We start from the raw sequence: 18,741 nt of genomic DNA, 5'->3' as shown, positions 1-18,741 counted from the left end.
CATGTATAATTGAAGTTCGTTTAAATTGTGAGTTGTAATTATAGTTTTTGAATGTGCAAATTTGGCAGTTTTGATTTGCTTTTCATATATTTAGTAAAAAAGCTTTATGCATAATTTTCCATATTTGTTGAAACCCGTGTTTTAAAATTTTAATGGCTGAGGTGACAGGAAAGGGTTTTACACTTATCATAGTATCATTTTTCTAACTATAGATTGGTGCTACAATCTTACATTTTGTCTATGTGAACTTAAAAGGAACTAGTATCAGATTCCAATTACATCTTTAAATAGTTAATCTTAATATACGATGACCAAGTTTACTAATTTACGTAAAGATGTTTGTGGTCACATTTTATTATATAATTTTCCTTTTAGTAACTATTTATATCTTTTTTTTTAATATTTTATAATATTGATGAGGGTATTAAAAATGAAAAAGAGATGTGTCAAAATAAATCAAAGAATACCGTACGAGAACAAATAAAAATACCAAAAATTTTAATATTAATAAACTATAAAAAAACATTTATATAAAAAAAGTGATACACACTCGATATATAATTTTCAAGTCTTTTGAATTTCTAACACTAGTGCTTATTGTAAATTTATAATGTTTTCTATGTATTTTAAAATATATTTATTATTATACTTTTTTAATTATATGAAAATAATATTTATATAAATTCAAATGCTTGATGAAAAATCCATGTCATTTTGCTAGGAAAACATGTTGCATAGTATACCATTCCTCTTTATCAACTTCAATCCATAAGAAAATCCCAAAAACTGACTATTGGAAAACGACAACTCGATTAAAACTATCAAATTAAAAAAAAATCTTATTAGAAAAATTACAAAGGAGAGCAGAAAGATAGAAAATGGAAAAATGACAAAGCACAAACAACGTCAAAAGTAAGAGGTTGTTTCTCTTATTAGATTTAACATTAAATCAAACATGGACAAATGAGGAAGTTTCTGGTTACATGATACAAGTCACCCCATAAGTCAATGTATTATTCAACTCTTGCAACCGCTGCTTGTATTTGTTTATCCGGAGTAATAAAAACGCTGCGACTAATATGGAAAACAAGAAAAGGATAAAAACAGAAACGAGTTCTTTTGAAAGCAACTCCCAAGTTATTTTACAAGAAAAGTTTTCTGTTTTTGCTTTCATTAAATAACCATGAAAGATAATTATTTTATAAAAATAAATTAATAAACCCGTTATAGAAGGATTCAATTATATTTAAATGTGTTAAAAATTAGTGTAAATTAATATGAGAAATATATTAAAATCCTCACATCTGACTAGAAATAATTAGTGCAAATTTTTAATAAGTAAATATATATCTTACAATTTTTTATAAAATTACATTAGAATTAAAAGAAAAACAAATTTATCATTTATTTTATTAAAAAAATAGAGAGGTTTATAGCAATAGAGAAATTATCATTTATATACAGAGATAAAGACGTTGTCTTTTCGTAGCTTAACAGCGTTTTCTTGTTCTTGAAGACACCAATAATATAAATGGGTCTCCATTGGTGAGGCCAAAAGTAAGGTGTCCGGTTTCTCGTATGAGCAATGCACACCACATTTCTTAGTGGGACCCACTCTCTTCCACATTATTAATCTCATCATTCCCACGTGTCCTTCTCTGGTTGGCCCCAAACAGTTACCTCAGATTTCCTTGTACCTGTTTTTTCTTAATACACCAAACAAAACCATTATAAATATCCAACACAACAACATCCTATTGAGAATCACGTTGGTGTTGACTCCAGTACCACCCCCTTTGGATTTCCACTATCCTTCTGCATCCACTTCTTCTTCTCGTACAATTATATACGGTACCTGTCCAAATCCAATTATTATCAAACATAACGTTTTTTTATGGGAATTATTACAGACAACTTAATCATAAAATATCTTACTAAACCTCATATCTCCATCTCTCGTATTTTTACAAGTGTATCGATAATTCAAACATTACCTTAAAATAAATCATATCAAAATGGAAGAAATATTTTTCCATATATCATTATCAGATTGTTGCTATCAGTATTTATACTTATTATTAGTGGTAAAGAACTCTCGAGAAGTCGGAAAAGGATTTATAACTGAGAAATGCGTGTTATCTGATTGGGAGTTTATGCTCCAATCGTTAGAGCAACCCTCGTCAGAAGTGGTCCACTCTATAGTTTTGTTTAGTCAAATTGATCTGTAATTTATTATAATTTATTATAATTAACTATATTATATTATATTTTAAAAAACTTATCTACTTTTACTATAAGTTCAGTATACTATTTTATGGTTTAGTTTTTAAAAACTGGGGTTTAGTTAACTGTGAGAACTGTATTTATTTTTCTCTTTTTTCTAGTTCCCATTCAATTCCTCTGTCTTGCTAAAAAAACGTTATTTAATAATAAAATATTAATAAAAGAAACGGTTCAAATAAAAAATTAATAATGAATTTTTTAAGACAAAATTTTTTTATCACAAATTTTTATATTTTTTCATCAATAAACATATATTACTTTTTAAATAATATTATTTTAAGTAATAAAAGTAAAATATATTTTTTTAAATTTAATTTTATTAAATGATTGAGTAATATAAATCATAAAAAGAATAATACTTTAAATATATTATATTCTTTAACATATTATTAAATATGTAAAAATATGTTAAAAAACTTTTAATGATATTAAAATGTGTGTAAGCGCACACTAAAATAACTATTTATTTTAAAAATCAACTTACTTTAAAATAAATATCAATATTATTATTTTTAAATGATAGTATTTTACATAATGAATATATTATTATTTTACATATTACTTTAAATGAATATATAATGAAATATCATAAACAAATAGTAATGTAGCAAAAATAATTAATATTATAGAAATATCAAATAACAAAAAAATTAACAAACGTTTATTAAGAGTAATTTTTCTAGTATCATCTTTTATTATATTATAATAATTAATAAATATTAGTTTAATTTTTACATAATAAAATATAAATAATAAATAATTAATTAATAAAACAATTTTACGAGAGAATAAAATAAATATAAATAAAAAATTATTTTAAAATAAAATAAGTAGGTAAAAAGATAAAATAAATTATATATACATATAAAACAAAAAAATATAAATAAAAAATTAAAAATTAAAAAAATAAATATAAAAGTAAAATAATATTCACGACAAAATAAATATAAATAAAAAATAAAATAAAATAAAATAAAATAAATAAATAATAAAATAATTTCCATACACATATAATAATAAAAGAAATATAAATAAAATAGAAAATAATAATATCAAATAATTAAAAAGTTAATTTGTAAGACACTTATGAATAAAATAAAATAAATATTAAAATAAATTTCAATTAAAAAGAACATGTATTGTTATACTGTTCAGTTTAAAAACTAGTACAATTCAGTTTAAAAACTAGTACAATTTAGTTTAAAATTAGTATAATTCAGTTTAAAATTAATATAGTTAGTAGTTCAGTTTAGTTTATATTGTAGTTTAGTACAATTTAGTATAGTTCAGTTCAGTCCAGTTTGATAAAACAAAAAACAGTTCAGTTTGTCTGAACTGTTTTACAGCTTGGTTCAGTTTATACAAATTAGCTTTTAGTTCAGTACAGATTATAGTAGTACAGTGCACTTCAGTTCTATTTGCCCACCCCTAGTCATAATTTTTAAATAGAGTTTATAGTTTTGTTTGGTCACAATTATATTTTTAAAGATGGAAATGATTCTTCATTTCTAATGAAGACTTAAGAGATCGACCATTGTTTTAGAACCTCACTATGGATCCATGGTAGGTGTTAATATTTCAATCTAAAGTTCGTTGAATGACATCATTAAAGTTAATCATTCTTCATTTGAAGTATTTGTCTGTTTGAAAGCCTTATTCTATCACAGTTTTATTCTTAAAAGATACTTTAAAGGATGGAAGGAAGAAATAATATTTAAACTGTCTTAGGTCTCCACTTTTAAATGATGTAAAACTATTAAGTGTTTTAGAAACATAAACCCCCAATCGAGGTCTAAAAAGAATGAGTGTTTATCTCCAATAGAGTACTTAAGGAACCAACAATTTGTCTTAGAACATCGTTATTGATCCTACGATAGGCACCAATGTTTCAATTTCAAGTCTGTCGAGTGACATAGTTATAATCAATCACTCTTCATCTGATGTATTGTTTAAAACTCCTTTTTTATACCAAAAACCAATGACTCTTCACTATATATCAAAATTTAAGAGAAATTTCCATCCAATTATTGTTGAGAATCCAAGTGTGAGTCAAAGTCTCACATTGGATAGAAATGAGAAAGTAAAAAATCATATAAAGGTAAAGACTCATTAACACATTCTCTTCAGATTTTGGATCAAGAGTAATCTCAATCTTTTATACGATTGGATTTAGATCTCATTGATGTTATATTCTTGAGTAAATCTTTTTTTCATAAACCAAATTCTAAAAGAATGTTATGTTTTAAATTAATGAAAATTATTCATAGTTAAACTAATTATATTAATAGAACAAAAATATTAACCACTTTAGTTTTAACGAAAAATCTTAAATCTGTTTTAAGAAATTAAAAAAAAATAATAAAATTGCATTAATTTTTCATAAATTGAGATTATGTTAAATCAATTTCTACAAATCAAAACTAAAAAAATTAGAAGATCAACTTAATTTTTTTTCTATGAAAATTGAATCTAAATGACTAATTAAATAATTGAAATACAAATGTGAAGGCATTGATAACAGCAAATTGATACTACTCGAAATAACTTTATTTGGTCATAATAATAACTAAAGTACTTCAAATCAAGAAGAAAAAACAAAATATACAATAAATAAAAAGAGTAATCCATAAATACTCTAGTGGTGCATGTGTGTTCAAAAACTTGTATTGCAACGTCTTTCGGAAATGATACTGCTGTCTGACTAGATACTCCTGCCGCTATATTCAGGGGTTGAACTATTGCTTGATGACGTAAATAAATTTGTTAGATCGTCATCTAAATCTGACGTAAAAATTTATGTTAAAGTTTAAAACACACATAAATTTACATCACTGTATTCATGTCAGAGTATTACATATATAATCTAAGAATTAAATCATTTAATTAAGTTAATTTATTCGAATTACATTTAATAAAAAAATATTCAATACCGAAGTTTTCAAGTAAGGAAGCAATTATTTTCTAGTTAATATGAATAACATAAACCTTAGTTACTATAAGAATCTAAGAATCTGTTTTATAAAAATAAATAAAAGATAAATTCTTAATAAATTTTGATTTTGTTGACGTGAGATTGCATAAAGATGAAATTGTTGAAAACATTGAATTATTTTGGTATTCTCCAGGTAGGATGGGGCTGGAATGAGTATTTGTATACGATCCATGACAACCCAAACATAAAGTAGTAAATTAGTAATGTCTCATCTTCACTAATCATGCACTTATTAAACATTTTTACATTTCTTTATTTTATTCATGTCACAAATCTCAAACATCTAGGGATTCAAACACAATTCATTTTCTTTTCCAATTACAAAGCCTCATGATTGGAGATGTGTTAAATATCTTATTAAACCTAAAACAAAATGTTATGGTTAAATCATTCAAAATAGGATGTTAAAATTAAACATTTAAATATGTTTAACCTGCAAATTAAGTCAAAATCATTTTCATCCACATTTAATTTTTTTTTTAATTTATGTTAAGTCAGATCGACTCACACATTGTTAAAACTCATTTTCAGAAATCCTTGTTCAAAATTCCATTACTGGAAAGTTTGAGTTGACCAAAAAGATTAAGATAACCGAACCATTTTGTTATTTCCCAAGTATTTTTCCTTAAACCAAAACTGGTAATTCACCTCGACAAGCTATTTACAATCTATCTTTTTCCGGAAGAAATAAATAAGGGAGCACCGATAATGTTTAGCTGAAAAAGAAAGAGAAGGTTGAATTTCAAAAAAGCAAATTTTGAAAGAAAAAAACTTTCCGATTAATTTTTTCCATTTTCTTCCTTTCTTCTAATCTTCTTATTATTTGAAACACACCAATAAATCATAATTTAAAGATTACTGAATTAACCAATAGATAAATATATTAAAAATCAAATATTGCTATAAAAACATAATGTACATGTAAACAATATTTTATTTTTCAAATTTTTAATACATTTAATAAGAGGGAAGGTGATTTTGTTTTTAAAAAGATTAATTTAATCTATTTAATTTGTAAAAAAGAACATAATTGAAAAGTAGGCTAATCGCATCTGACCAATATATTTTACATTTTTATCTTATTTGTATTGTTCCTTTTTTTGTCTATCTTTTCTTAATTTTTTTCTAGTCAAATTTTTTAATTTTAAATTAATTTTGATATGTTTATACTCAGCCATTTGATTTATTTAATAGTATTTTTAATCTCTATACTTACAACAACAATTTAATATTTTTATCATAAATTCTGTTAATATAATTACCGATTTTTTTACATGTTTATGGTCTAATTTAAAAAAAAATAACGTAACAAAAAAATATACGATTTAAAATATATATATATATATATATATATATATATATATATATATATATAAATCATATTAAGTTAACAATTAATAAAAAAATATTAAATCAATGATACAAAGATATAAAAAAATGCTATTAAGTCTTATTTAATTTAATCTATTTTGTTTTGATCGTGTACCACCAGAATCAGAGTAAACGGTAGTTACATTCACTTAATAAAAAAAAATTGGGCCGACAGAAATTTTGGAACTCCTGTGATCGCCCATCATAATTCGTTTGATTCTGAATATTAAGGAAAGAATTGGTACATGATTTGCTGGCAAAAGTAGGGTCCTCTCATCATACAAATCTTGACATCAAGAATCAGCCACGTGTCGTCAAACAAAAAAATCCCACCACTCTTCTTTCTTTCTCTCTTTCACCCAATGCTTCTTAATTCAAAATTAGTAAATTAAAAATATTTTAACTTGTTGATTAAGAAAAACTGAACAAACTTTGTAAGTGAAAAAATACAAAGTTATCACTACTAAGCATAATTAGCAAATAATTTAATAAAGTCGGTTAATTTTGAGACAGTGATACGAGAAGCTAGTTGAGGATATCATTTGAAAGAACGGTATTCAGTCAGATTTAACAGATAAGAAGCTAAAAGAGTATTTTAAAAGATAAAAGACAAATATATTTTATGAAATGTATAAGGAAATTAAAAAAATAAAGAAAATTAATAGTGTATATTATATATAAAATGAAAATAAGAAAACAGGTGGATATTCATTATAGAATAGTGCTAAATATTAAGACACAAAGGGGTCCGAGCGTGACTGTCAAATCTACATATTCTCTGTTTTCTCTCTCTTTCTTTCTCTCTCTCTCTGAATTCAGAGGACAGCCCCTTTGCTCCGCAGATTCGATTCAATCGCCGATCTTTATTACTCACTGCTCCTCGGGAATCCCTCGTCTCTCCTTTCAATCTCTCTGTCTCTTCTCCCTCAATATAATGCTTCAGATTTTCAAGGTACCATTTTTCGTTCATGCCATTTATTATAATATCATTTTTAGTTATTAGTATTAACAAACTTTTTCAACCTTTTTATTTTTTATTTTTACCTTTACATGAATTTCTCAAAACAAATAAATTAACAACACGCCATAGTTTCATAAAATGTGAATTTTGTTCTCTAGTCTTTGTTTTTGTCCCACAACAACTGTTTCTTGAGGAGTTTCTTGATCTCAGTTTCACCCACTCATTGGTTTTATCAGCTCCTTTTCTTTTCCTTCGCCATCTTCTCTCGGCGCTCCACTGAAACATTCACAGGAGATCTCAGCAATTGCAATTTGTTGGTTCGACAAACTCAAATGGGTTTTATTTTTTTTGTTATTGTCTGACCAATTTCTGTTTATCCTGAGAAAAATTTCTAGCTGCCGAAAGTTTTCCAAGTTCTTTTGGAACATTTTAATTCCTTAAAGTTAGTTTGGATTTTGCTGAGTTTTATCGAGTATTAATGGTCGTCTGAGATTATTAAATGGGGGTTTTGCTTTTCTTAAACGTGTGTATTTGAGTTGAAAGTTCAACATTTGGACGGTTTCTTACTCCTGCTATTTTTGTTTTTCGTAATTTTGCTTGAAAAGGGTTAATGATACTGTCTCTGCTGTAGTACTTCGTAATATCATCTCTTCTGCATCATTGACTGTTTTTTTTTGGTGGGGGTGGCTTTTAGATTCTTCTTTGGAACTCTGTGCTTTAGGTAGGTATTTTCTGAGTACATTAAAAAAAGGTCCTTTTATGGAAATGGGATCTGCTTTTTCCCGTCTCATCATTTTTAAAAAATTACCCCATCAATATAAATAATAAATAATAATAGTAATAATAGCAACAGTAGAAATATTAATAACAAATATTATTATTATTATTGATGTTTATAATCTGATTCCTCTGGAAAAGAAACTCATGGTGGTCATGATTTCTACTACAGAGCTTGTCTCATCTGCCCAACGCCTTAAACAATTCCAAAACTGCTTATGTTTTGTCTCTCTGTTTTGGTTAGTGCAGGCAGGTACACAGAAGGATATGATTATGGATAAATTAAAAAAATATGTTGAAACGCTTTCAGTATTTCACATATTTTGTTCTTTCTTCTCATCATCTTCTTTTCGCCCATGATGCAGGGCTGGTTCTGACTCGATCAAGCTTTTGACTCCAACAGAAAAAATAAAAAAACATGGAAGGAGACACATTCTCTGGTCTCGGCAACGGTACACAGATTGATAACAAGATCTTGCAAACGTTTAAGAAAAGCTTTGTTCAAGTCCAGGACATCTTGGATCAGAACCGAGTACTCATCAATGAGATAAACCAGAATCACGAGTCCAAGGTCCCAGACAATCTCAGCAGAAACGTTGGCCTTATTAGGGAGCTTAACAACAACATCAGAAGAGTGGTTGACCTTTATGCGGATCTTTCAAGCTCCTTTACCAAATCCATGGAGGTTTCTTCCGAAGGGGATTCCAGTGGTGCTGTGAAATCTGACGGTAAAGCTGGCCACAAGCGACACAGGCCTCTTTAGGGAACTTTTTTGTTTTTCTTCTTTTTATTTTAATTTCTCTTCTTTTTTTCCTTGGTGGAGATGCACGACATGACAATTGTGTTGAGGGGTAGATCAAGATTAGGTTCTGTAGCCGAAGCCCTCTTGTATTACAGAACGTTTTCTAGCTCATCGCTTACTGCTTACATTCCAAATAAAAAGAAATGATTTTCCGGAATTTCTCTCAGTTTTATTATAACCTTGTGACTGTGGATCTAATAGGAATTTAACATGTTTGTGTGCCAATTTCAATCATGCTGCTGTCTTTCAAAAGGTGAATAAGAACAACCCCTTTTCTTTCCTATTCAACGTGATTGCTTTTTCCCTTTGGATTTGAACATGTGATGGATTATAATGAGATGGACCTTTCTTGTTTATATGCTTTTTTCTATGCCATGATGAGGTTTTGCAAGAGATAAGGGCTTTTAGCTTTGATAAACTTTTCTTGAGTTTCTGCTTGTCAAAAGGGGCTAACGGCCAAAGGGTCTTCATAGTTTTTGTCCGTCATTCTTTTTCATATCTCTTATCTAGTTTTGATGGAAACTCGTCATAGAGTACCTTTATTCTCTTTATATCCTGAACCAAAAATGTTGTTCCCAGATCTTACTTTAGCCAAGAACTGAAAGTGAGAAGGGTGTTGCAGACACTGTTTTTGGCCTATGCGCATGAAGCCAGAGTTTCCTTACCAAGAAAACCATACCTGGTTTATCTGTTCATGTGTTTCCCTGTGGGAGTGACAACTGATAACTGAGAACTGAGAACTGCATACATATGTGTGAAGATGCTCTGAAACAGATGGAAGAGAGCAGCTTTATAATATAAGATAAAATATTTTTGGTTCCACAAGAACAGAATCTGAGATGAGCTATGGGAGGAGCTTTTGACTAATTTTTTAATTTATTTTGCAGTGCCAAATGGGTAGTATTGGCTGAGAAATTAAAATAATTCCACTGTTCATTGTGTATGAGGTTAAAAGAAAGCAGTAGAGTCCTGAGTGTAAACAGTGACCCCAACAAGATGACAAGGGACCCAAAGGTTCTCTTTTGGGATGGAACTGAACTTCTCCATACTTATCCCTTCCTACACAGGTTCGTTCCTTTTAACTTTCCAATTTCCCCCTTAACTTTTTATTCTCTTATAGATGTCCTATATCACATCCTTCTCTACTTCATATTCTAATTCATATTTGATAATTCCATGGTTTGTATTTCTCTCTCACTCTCACTTTCCCTGATTGCGCAGAAGTCTTTATTGGTGGACCCCTTTTGTGGCAGACTAATATCCTGATCTCAGAAGAGAAGGCCCACTTCAGTGATTGCTGACGATGGCCTGCTTCTGGTTTAGATTTTGCATTTTGATGGAGTGGACCTTTTCTTCCTGGGTAGATTCATTCATACCGTTGTCAATACTCTCCTACCTATAATTCTTAGACCATCACCTCAGGGCTTTTTTCTTACATGCACAAATGCAGCTAGCTCTTTTATACCCTCAACACTCACTGTAAAATAGAATGATGAAATCACAAGTATGTATATGTTTGAGGAAATGATGAAAGAGGTAGAATGAATGAAAATGAGATATAAATAAAATGGAGTTTGGTCCCTAAGCAAGCAAAGACAAATTAGACATTGTGTAGTACATAACATGTGCGGTGGGAATCTACTTTTGCTTTTGTTTCCCTTTGTTCCTTGCATTTCCAGCAAATAGGTTGGAAAGGAGCTCAACTCTAGTTTGCCCAATGAAAGCTATTTTTTTATAATAATGGAAGATTTAGATATCTCCATCATTGGTTGGACCCAATTCCAGCAATCCAACTATAATAATCCACGCCCCTTGCCGGAAATCTTTAATTATGCCCTAATGACACTTTTTAATAATTTGACGATAATTTTTATTATCTCATCATCTCTCTCTCTTACCTTTTCTAAACTAAACTCCATTGGCTCTTCCCCTTCACAAAGACACTCATACACACTTTTGAAAAATCCAAACTTTAACAAAATCAACTTTACAAGGTTGACATCACTTCTGTTAGGTCACCCGTTAACGTTCCCAAGTTGCGTTTCACTCTTTCTATATTGCATTGTTTGGTACCAAGATCATGTCTCATTTAAGTTTCACCAATAACCAAACTTATCCCTAATCTTTCTTTTTCCCTCACATAAACTACATCACCATCCCCTTTATGCTTGCTCAATCGCTCTTCGCATAAACCACTATTTCTTTATAACTTCAATGAGATCTTCAATTATAACGAGAAAAAATATCCAAACTTGGATTTGGACTGTTTAATAACTTTTGAGAGCTTCCATGGACGCTCTCCCAATACGTTCAAATCAGTGTACACCCAAACATGCATTATCAAACTCCAAAGCTCCAAAATAAAACACAAAAATCCCCATCCCAACCAAATTATTTAGATATTAATTCTTATTAATTTATTTCAGCAATTATTCTCCAGTTGTATCAAAATCCTTGCCCTTAAAACAAACTAGAAAAATAATACTTGTTTTGATTATGGTTGGTCATTTTGCTTGTGTAAGATCTTATTTTATTCTGTTAGGTATCATGATGTCACGTCGTTTTTTGAAAATTATTGTAATTTTTGCTCCGATCAAAAAATTTATAAGACTTCCATTTTAGTATTTTTTTTTATTTCGATCTTAGGAGAAAATTTTGCTTTTATGACAAATAGACATTGTTTTATTTTTATGACTTACATTTTTATTTTAAATTTTGTGCTATTTGAGCATAAGAAGATTTTACAATCGGGGTTTAAATTAATGATTGTAGATATTGGACTTGTGATAAAGATGTCTTCTGTGGTATTATTTAGTGGGTGTTACTTCCTCCATCACCTCAAGTGCTTCTGCACCTCCCTACTATTTTCTTTTATTCCAAAAATATTCTACACCTCTTCACCATTTTTTTTATTCCAAAAATACCCTACACTTTCCCACTATATTCAACAATCTTCTCTTTCTCTTTCCACATTAATGGAGCATTCACATGGCTCATATTTAAACTTGTGATATATTGCAAAATTTTATTTACACATTCTCTTAAATAAGTTTGATTCAATCTTATTTTCACTGTTCAATATATTTTTTTTTTCTTCAAATTACTTAATAAATGGTAAAATTTTGTTCTAAATTTCTAAAAAAATGTTTATATATATGTGTGTTTTTTTTACATTTAATATCTATAATTTTTAACATTATATTATGTTTTAACTTACTGACATGTTTGACTCAAATAACTTGAATAAAGTATTTAATTTATTAGATAAATAATATAAAAATATTATTAAATACTTAAAATATAAAAGAAAAGTTATTTGTTAAAGATTTGGAATTTATTTAGTTCTTTCGTCATTATAAAGTTAGTATATAATAATAATAATAATATATTATTTACTATTAATATTATTATGTTTATTATTTTGTATTTGCATCTAACTTTTAAGTTTATAAAATGGAAGTGGTAGAAACACTAATATTGAAGTTTCCTCTGAATTTTATATTTTGTAATATATCACAAGTTTAAATCTAGGCCATATGAATGCTCCATTAATGTAGAGAGAGAAATAGAAAGATTGTTAAGGATGGTGGGGAGGAGTAGGGTATTTTTGAAATAAAAGAAAATAGTGGAGAGGTGTAGAGTACTTTTGGAATAAAAAAAAATAGTGGAAGGTGCAGAAACACTTGAGGTGGTGAAGGGAGCAACACCCTTATTTATTTAGCTGAGTCCTGTTATTAAAGATTTAATCAAATGCCTTAATAATCAATAAAATAATTAATAGATTGATATTAATTTTTTAATTTAAGTATAATGTGTATTTTAATAAATACATAGCGCTAAAACTAACTATGTGGGTGTTGTCAATTTTAACATATAGAAAGGTTATTGCATTTTAAAAAAATTCTGAAACTTAATTGAATCCCAAAAATATCCCATCATCACAAAAGTCACATGACGTTTTAAAAAGTTGAGAAACTTTATTGAATCTTAAAAAAAATAATATATTTTTAAAATCGAAGAAGTTGATCGAATATTTCATTAATAAAGAGAATAAATTGAACAAAATAAGTAAATAATAAGATTATTTTTACATTAAAGTAAGTTTAGTTAGTATCATTAAATTTGATAATAATATATATGTTTTTTTTAAAAAGATCTCAAAATTATTGATATTTAGGGTTGTGAATTAGGCTTATGGTCCATGAATTAGTCCTAACTTATTTTAAAAAAAAATCATTTTTTTAGGAGGCTTTGTAAAAAAAAAGTCCTAAACTTCAAAGTCCAATTTCAAGTAGGTTAATGTTAGAGTTAAGGTATTTTAATTTTACTAAAAAAACTTTAATTAATTTTTAAAAATAATATTATTTATGTACACATGTAAAATTATATATTTTATTATATAGTCTAATATTATAATTTTATTATATTTAAATTAATATACTATAATTTCTTAAATTTCTTAGTATTTTCTGAGTTTGCAAAATTATTATAAAAATTTTTGTAATTACCAAAAAATCTTTACTATAAAAATTAATCCATCAATAAATTTGGATTATAATCGGATTTTACTAACAAAATTTATAGAGTAATACTTTTAAATTACTAATTCAGACTTGTAGATGAAATTTGTTGTTTTGCATTTTACGGCCAAATAAAAAAAGAACTTAAGCAAAGTCAACTTTTTGATGTCGAGCTAACTGATACCCATTGATCTTCTTAACAAACTCCAGAAAATAATTATCTTAAGATGACACGATAAGGTTAAATAAATGACAAGATGAAAATAGCAAGTTGACAAAATGTTTTTTCATTGATAAAGAATGATATATATAGCACATGTTCATGGATATAAATTAGGCTATTCCATGGAAACATCAACGACACATTAATTTCTGTTTTTTCCTCTGATTTTAGGTGAAAAGGACATGATAATGTGATGTCATACTGATAGAGATTATCTTAGGCTTACAGTGTAAAATTTTAATTATTTACGATGAATAAAAGTTAAAATCTTAATATAAATTAGGTTAGGAGACGGGTCAGTGATCATGTTTGGAAGATAGAAATTCAACAGATTGACAAAACCTTTACACTGGGAGTCAAAAACTTGGTGCAGAAGGAACATAGCTGCTTCATAAAACAGGCTTATCGTACCGAATTAAACTATGTACTTAAACTGCTTGTAATGATTATGGTGGTCGGTGTGGAATTAGACCTTGTGCTCCTTGCGCAGAAATTTTGTAGTGGTCAGCATGGACATCACCCAAGAACAATAATATAAGGAGGCTAATAATCTTCATCATCCAATTCAAAATACCTGTTACAATATGCAGAATTTCGAGCCTACTGGCTAACACCAATAATTTACACGAGGCATGATGCGATTGTGAAAAATGAGGGACACATTTTCTAATAGCTGCCCTGAATCCTTATCAATGTCGATCGCAATCACGGCAATTGAGGTAGGTAGTGTTTACTTGGCATCCAAAAGTGAGTTGAAACCTGCATAGAAAAATTCAATCATTTGAAGAACAGGAACTTATTTTGGATTTGGCATGTTGAAATCTACCCAGACAAGATGGTTCTATACCTAGAAAACAATTCTATTAGACCTGTTACTTATACAGTGAATGTTGACGATAACTCCACACTTGTCTACCCATCAGTTCCCATCTTCAGGAAGATTGGAATTATACAGAAACTCAATCTAAAGGTCTGTGGGGTGAATTTTGTGAACTTTGCCACAGGGAAGATCGACCAGAATGCCTGAAGAACCTAAGAATGATGTACCTAAAACTATTTCTCTCATAAAGGATTAAGTATTGAGCTTCCCGAGTTCTCCGTATTTACTCCTATCAAATTGGTTTCGTAAAAGTTTTCCCAAAGCCCAGAAGAATAGCTTTTCCAGCGTTATATCATACATATGATACTCAAAAGTTTGCATCCATTAATAAATTATGAATTGGTGTTATATCTAGACAACACATATTTTTATTCTCTTGCCCCGATGACAGTATTTCATATGACAAAGCGTCTAGGATTTTTCAGGAAAATTTCAGGAAAAAGTGATACATCTTACTCCTACACTACGTGGCAGAAACATGTAAGCGATGAAGATGTTTATATGATACGCCAAAATGATTCATTACATTGCAAGAATTGGTCCAAAGGGAGATAATCACATGTTAAAAAAGGGAGAGTTCAACAGTGAAGAACACAGATAAACTCTAGAAAAGCCCTCAGCTTCGTTTGACGGGGTCGAAGTTGGAAACACCAATGACGGCACCGATAATCGCGACAGCCACAACTCCACCAGCGGCGATACTGAGCAAGAAATTCTTGAGGGAAGGCGTTACGGCGGCTTCAGCCACATCCGGAACCATCATGGAAGCCGTCAATGCAGCTGCAGTCAAACCCGTCACAACTTTCTCTTTCATGGATGCCCTCACCTCAAACCTCCCATTGGGTTTGGACACTGCCACACCCTTTGAAGTTCGCAGAGATAACGGTGCCTTCAACAATGCCTGGGAAGTGGGCACCACCTTCTTCTGGGCGGTGTGAGTTAGTGGGAGAGACATTGAAACTGCTGAAGTTGAAGCCATTCCTTTCCCCTGCAAGTTTCTCACTCTGCTGAAACTTGTTTCAAAAGTGAGGAATTGGTTGTGTTGTGGTGCGTGTGTGCGAGAGAGAGATGCTTCTGAAAACTGTGAGAGAAGGAGAGGTGGAAATTTTTAGCATGTTTTATTATGTCTTACGTGTCAACTTCTCCATTGGAATCGATAGATAAGGTTATCTTTTTTGTCTTCTTGCTTCAAAAGTATATATAACGTTAGATTCTCCTTTGGTTTGCCCATCCTCGTTTGTGTTTTATTACCATATATTGGGTTCGGAGCATCTCCCACTCTTTATGGGCTAAAATTTTAGGCTAGCCCAAGTTTGGTTGCACTTCGATTGGACTATTGCTGTTTACATTCCTCCCATCTGCTAAGTTTACTTTTCCCTCCTTCTTTTTGCATATAGAATTATACCTTATTGCTTTCTAAGAAAATATAAAGAAAGTCATCATGGAGACAATTTTGAAACGTATTTTCTTGATCTGTTCTAGAAGTTATTTTCCATAACTCTTAAAATTGCTTTTTCGAAATTTCCCGAAAGAAGGATGGTTTTGGGGTTACAGGACTATGCCGAAACAATGGTATGATATGGAGATACTTAGAAAGCTGTGGCCCTTATAGCTTTTGATTGAAAACGAAAAGATGAAAGAGGTGAAAAACGAAAGAAAGGGCAGAAAATTGTGTTGCATGTGTCAATCAAAACGTCCCTATTGGAAATAGACATTACAAGGAGCACAGTAGAGAGGCGAATAAATACAATTGTGCATTCTGAATGGATACAAAAGGGGTTTCATGTAGAAGTGTATTAACTACATACATAGTATTACCATACCCGCATGCAACGGGAAAAAGTATCACTGTCTCTGTCCTCATTATCACACATCTCTCTGTTCACTATCTCTGTACTCATTATTGTATTACATATTTACTACATCTCTTATCTTCTCGTCTCTCAAAACAACACTGCTACAACATATTTTATCATATCTTCAAGTAAAAAATATCATTTTCTCTTCTCCAACGATTACATAACCGCCACGGCATTTAGATTAACAACTTTACATTAATTTAATTTCATATAAAAAAAAGGTAATGTCTATAATTGCATGCGCCAGGCCCTCCAAGCTAACAGACGAGATTTTCTCTGATTGATGTCTGGTTGTTGAAAACATATTCCCCAACCTGTTGTTCTTGTCTTAATTTTCCTCGGTCCAAAGTTCCAGAAATGGGCGATTTCCAAGGCCCCTTCATAGTGTCACCCCCTCCTTCGCCCTCTTCCTCGGACAAGTCCAGCACAACCATGTTATACTATGGGCTTGTGGTGGTGGGGGTTGCAGCGGCGGCATTAGCCCTGTACAACTTCATAATCATCAGGAGGAGCAGAAGGAGGCACGTGCAATCAGAAGGCGAAGGGGGAAATGGGTTGGTGGAGGTGGTGAGTGAAAGTAGAATAGAGAACTCGGTGTCAAGCTTCAAGTACAAGAAAGAAGGAGTTGTGGGTTATGATGATGAATGCTCAGTTTGCTTATCTGGTTTTGAAGAAGGAGAAGAAGTTCGGAAGCTTCCACAGTGCAAGCACTGGTTCCACGCTCCATGCATAGACATGTGGCTCTACTCTCACTTGGACTGCCCAATTTGTCGAACACCTGTGGTGCGTTTCTCTCAGACATTGCTGGAATGATGTAGCGGTGTGTTTGTAAATTATAAGTGCGATGAGCGATTATGAGTTTGTAAATGGATTTTGCGGAATTGATTCAGAATGAAATGCAAATTAGAAGATGGTTTGTGGGGTCTGACACTGCGCTGGAATTGTGACCACTCAGTCCTTCAACACTTTCTCCACAAGGAACAGACACAGCTAAAGCACCCAACTTTGGATACCTTGTTCCTGATGTTACGTCAAAAAAAGAGGTTCAGTACTCTCACTTTTTTTTTTCTTATACCCTTCAAATAATCATACTAATAATAATAATAATATAAAAATTTAGAGTCTGCACTTTCGAATTTATGCATAGGTTGTTGATGCAGATCTTAAAGTATATCTCTTGGTGGGAACAAGAATTTGCTGTCTCTAATAGGCTTAATCATTTCGAACAAGATTTCTTCTCATATAAAAATGTAAGATTTCAAGATTTTTATTTTGATTTTGATTCCTTGTCGTCAAGACATGAGTGAGTGATAGGATCTCATTTTTAATTTTAAATATCTCATTGCCGTTCACTTTAGGCTCACTCATAAATAATTTATTCATTTTATTATATATAAACTGATTTTAAAATTCGTATTTGTTTAAATTATGATCATCACATCTTTGGACATTTATTCTGATTGGTACGATACCATTGTTGCTGTTGGACCGTAGCTATCTATGGAAGTCTATTTAAATTTTAAATCATTGCATAATTCACAAACAAAGCCAAATTACTTTAAATTCTATAAAGACACGTTGCAATAATTTATTATTATTATTATAATAATAATTATTATTATTATTATTTTCGTATTAGGGATGCTTGTCGGAAGCATTGGACGTTTATACGTTTATTGTATGAAAAGCATACGTGCAGTGTGAATTTTCTATGACATACTAAAATATGGTAAAAATAAATAAATAGGTATTTATGAAGATCTTTTGAACCATAATTTAGTGGGGATCGTTTGTGTTTGGGTTGCTTTATAAACATCTCGGTTGGTCTTTTCAACGTCTTGGTTGGAATAAATGTTTTTTATAAATTTACATTAAATTAACTAATTAATTAATAAAAGTAAATAAAAAAATATTAAAAATTAATTAATAACTTAAACATTAAAACATATTAATAATTAACATTTATCCGATAATGAAAATGTAAATTTTAAAGTAAACTTATTTTCTATTTTTAAATTTTAAATTATAGTTCTATTTTCAAGATTAAATTTATTTTAGCTTTAATATTTACAA

General features: G+C 29.8%; 3 protein-coding genes across 5 annotated transcripts; 2 read left to right on the top strand and 1 right to left on the bottom strand.

Moving 5' to 3' along the window:
• Positions 1–8,787: 8,787 nt before the first annotated feature.
• Positions 8,788–9,343, top strand: LOC124823543 (protein ELF4-LIKE 4-like). Its single transcript, XM_047295757.2, has one exon. It carries the CDS (start codon positions 8,803–8,805, stop codon positions 9,145–9,147), a length of 345 nt encoding a protein of 114 aa, XP_047151713.1. The 5' UTR covers positions 8,788–8,802; the 3' UTR covers positions 9,148–9,343.
• Positions 9,344–14,235: 4,892 nt separating this feature from the next.
• Positions 14,236–15,908, bottom strand: LOC124823527 (uncharacterized). The gene is made up of 2 exons (XM_047295737.2): positions 15,369–15,908; positions 14,236–14,688 (listed from the first exon to the last, which is right to left on the bottom strand). Exon 1 carries the CDS (start codon positions 15,786–15,788, stop codon positions 15,426–15,428), a length of 363 nt encoding a protein of 120 aa, XP_047151693.1. The 5' UTR covers positions 15,789–15,908; the 3' UTR covers positions 14,236–14,688; positions 15,369–15,425.
• Positions 15,909–16,403: 495 nt separating this feature from the next.
• Positions 16,404–18,020, top strand: LOC124823528 (RING-H2 finger protein ATL52-like). 3 transcript variants are annotated; one of them, XR_015783912.1, is made up of 3 exons: positions 16,404–17,451; positions 17,559–17,711; positions 17,816–18,020. XR_015783912.1 is itself a non-coding variant. In XM_088105350.1 (2 exons), exons 1-2 carry the CDS (start codon positions 17,026–17,028, stop codon positions 17,613–17,615), a joined length of 483 nt encoding a protein of 160 aa, XP_087961476.1. In that variant the 5' UTR covers positions 16,409–17,025; the 3' UTR covers positions 17,616–18,020. The 3 variants fall into 3 exon arrangements, 1 of the variants encoding a protein (XP_087961476.1); XR_015783911.1 differs by having other exon boundaries at positions 16,409–17,451; positions 17,829–18,020; XM_088105350.1 differs by having other exon boundaries at positions 16,409–17,451; positions 17,559–18,020.
• Positions 18,021–18,741: the final 721 nt, after the last annotated feature.

The sequence above is a fragment of the Vigna umbellata genome, chromosome 1 (genome assembly GCF_029865625.1).
Source record: "Vigna umbellata cultivar VRB3 chromosome 1, Vumbellata_1.0, whole genome shotgun sequence".
NCBI lineage: Eukaryota > Viridiplantae > Streptophyta > Magnoliopsida > Fabales > Fabaceae > Vigna > Vigna umbellata.
This window is presented reverse-complemented; position numbering and strand designations above follow the sequence as displayed.

Bases quoted from the DNA above. Each gene is read 5' to 3' on its own strand.
- LOC124823528 (XM_088105350.1), top strand. From the start codon at position 17,026: ATGGGCGATTTCCAAGGCCCCTTCATAGTGTCACCCCCTCCTTCGCCC. The intron at 17,452-17,558 runs GTGCGTTTCTCT...GAATTGATTCAG, and splicing joins CAATTTGTCGAACACCTGTG to AATGAAATGCAAATTAGAAG.
- LOC124823543 (XM_047295757.2), top strand. From the start codon at position 8,803: ATGGAAGGAGACACATTCTCTGGTCTCGGCAACGGTACACAGATTGAT.
- LOC124823527 (XM_047295737.2), bottom strand. From the start codon at position 15,788: ATGGCTTCAACTTCAGCAGTTTCAATGTCTCTCCCACTAACTCACACC.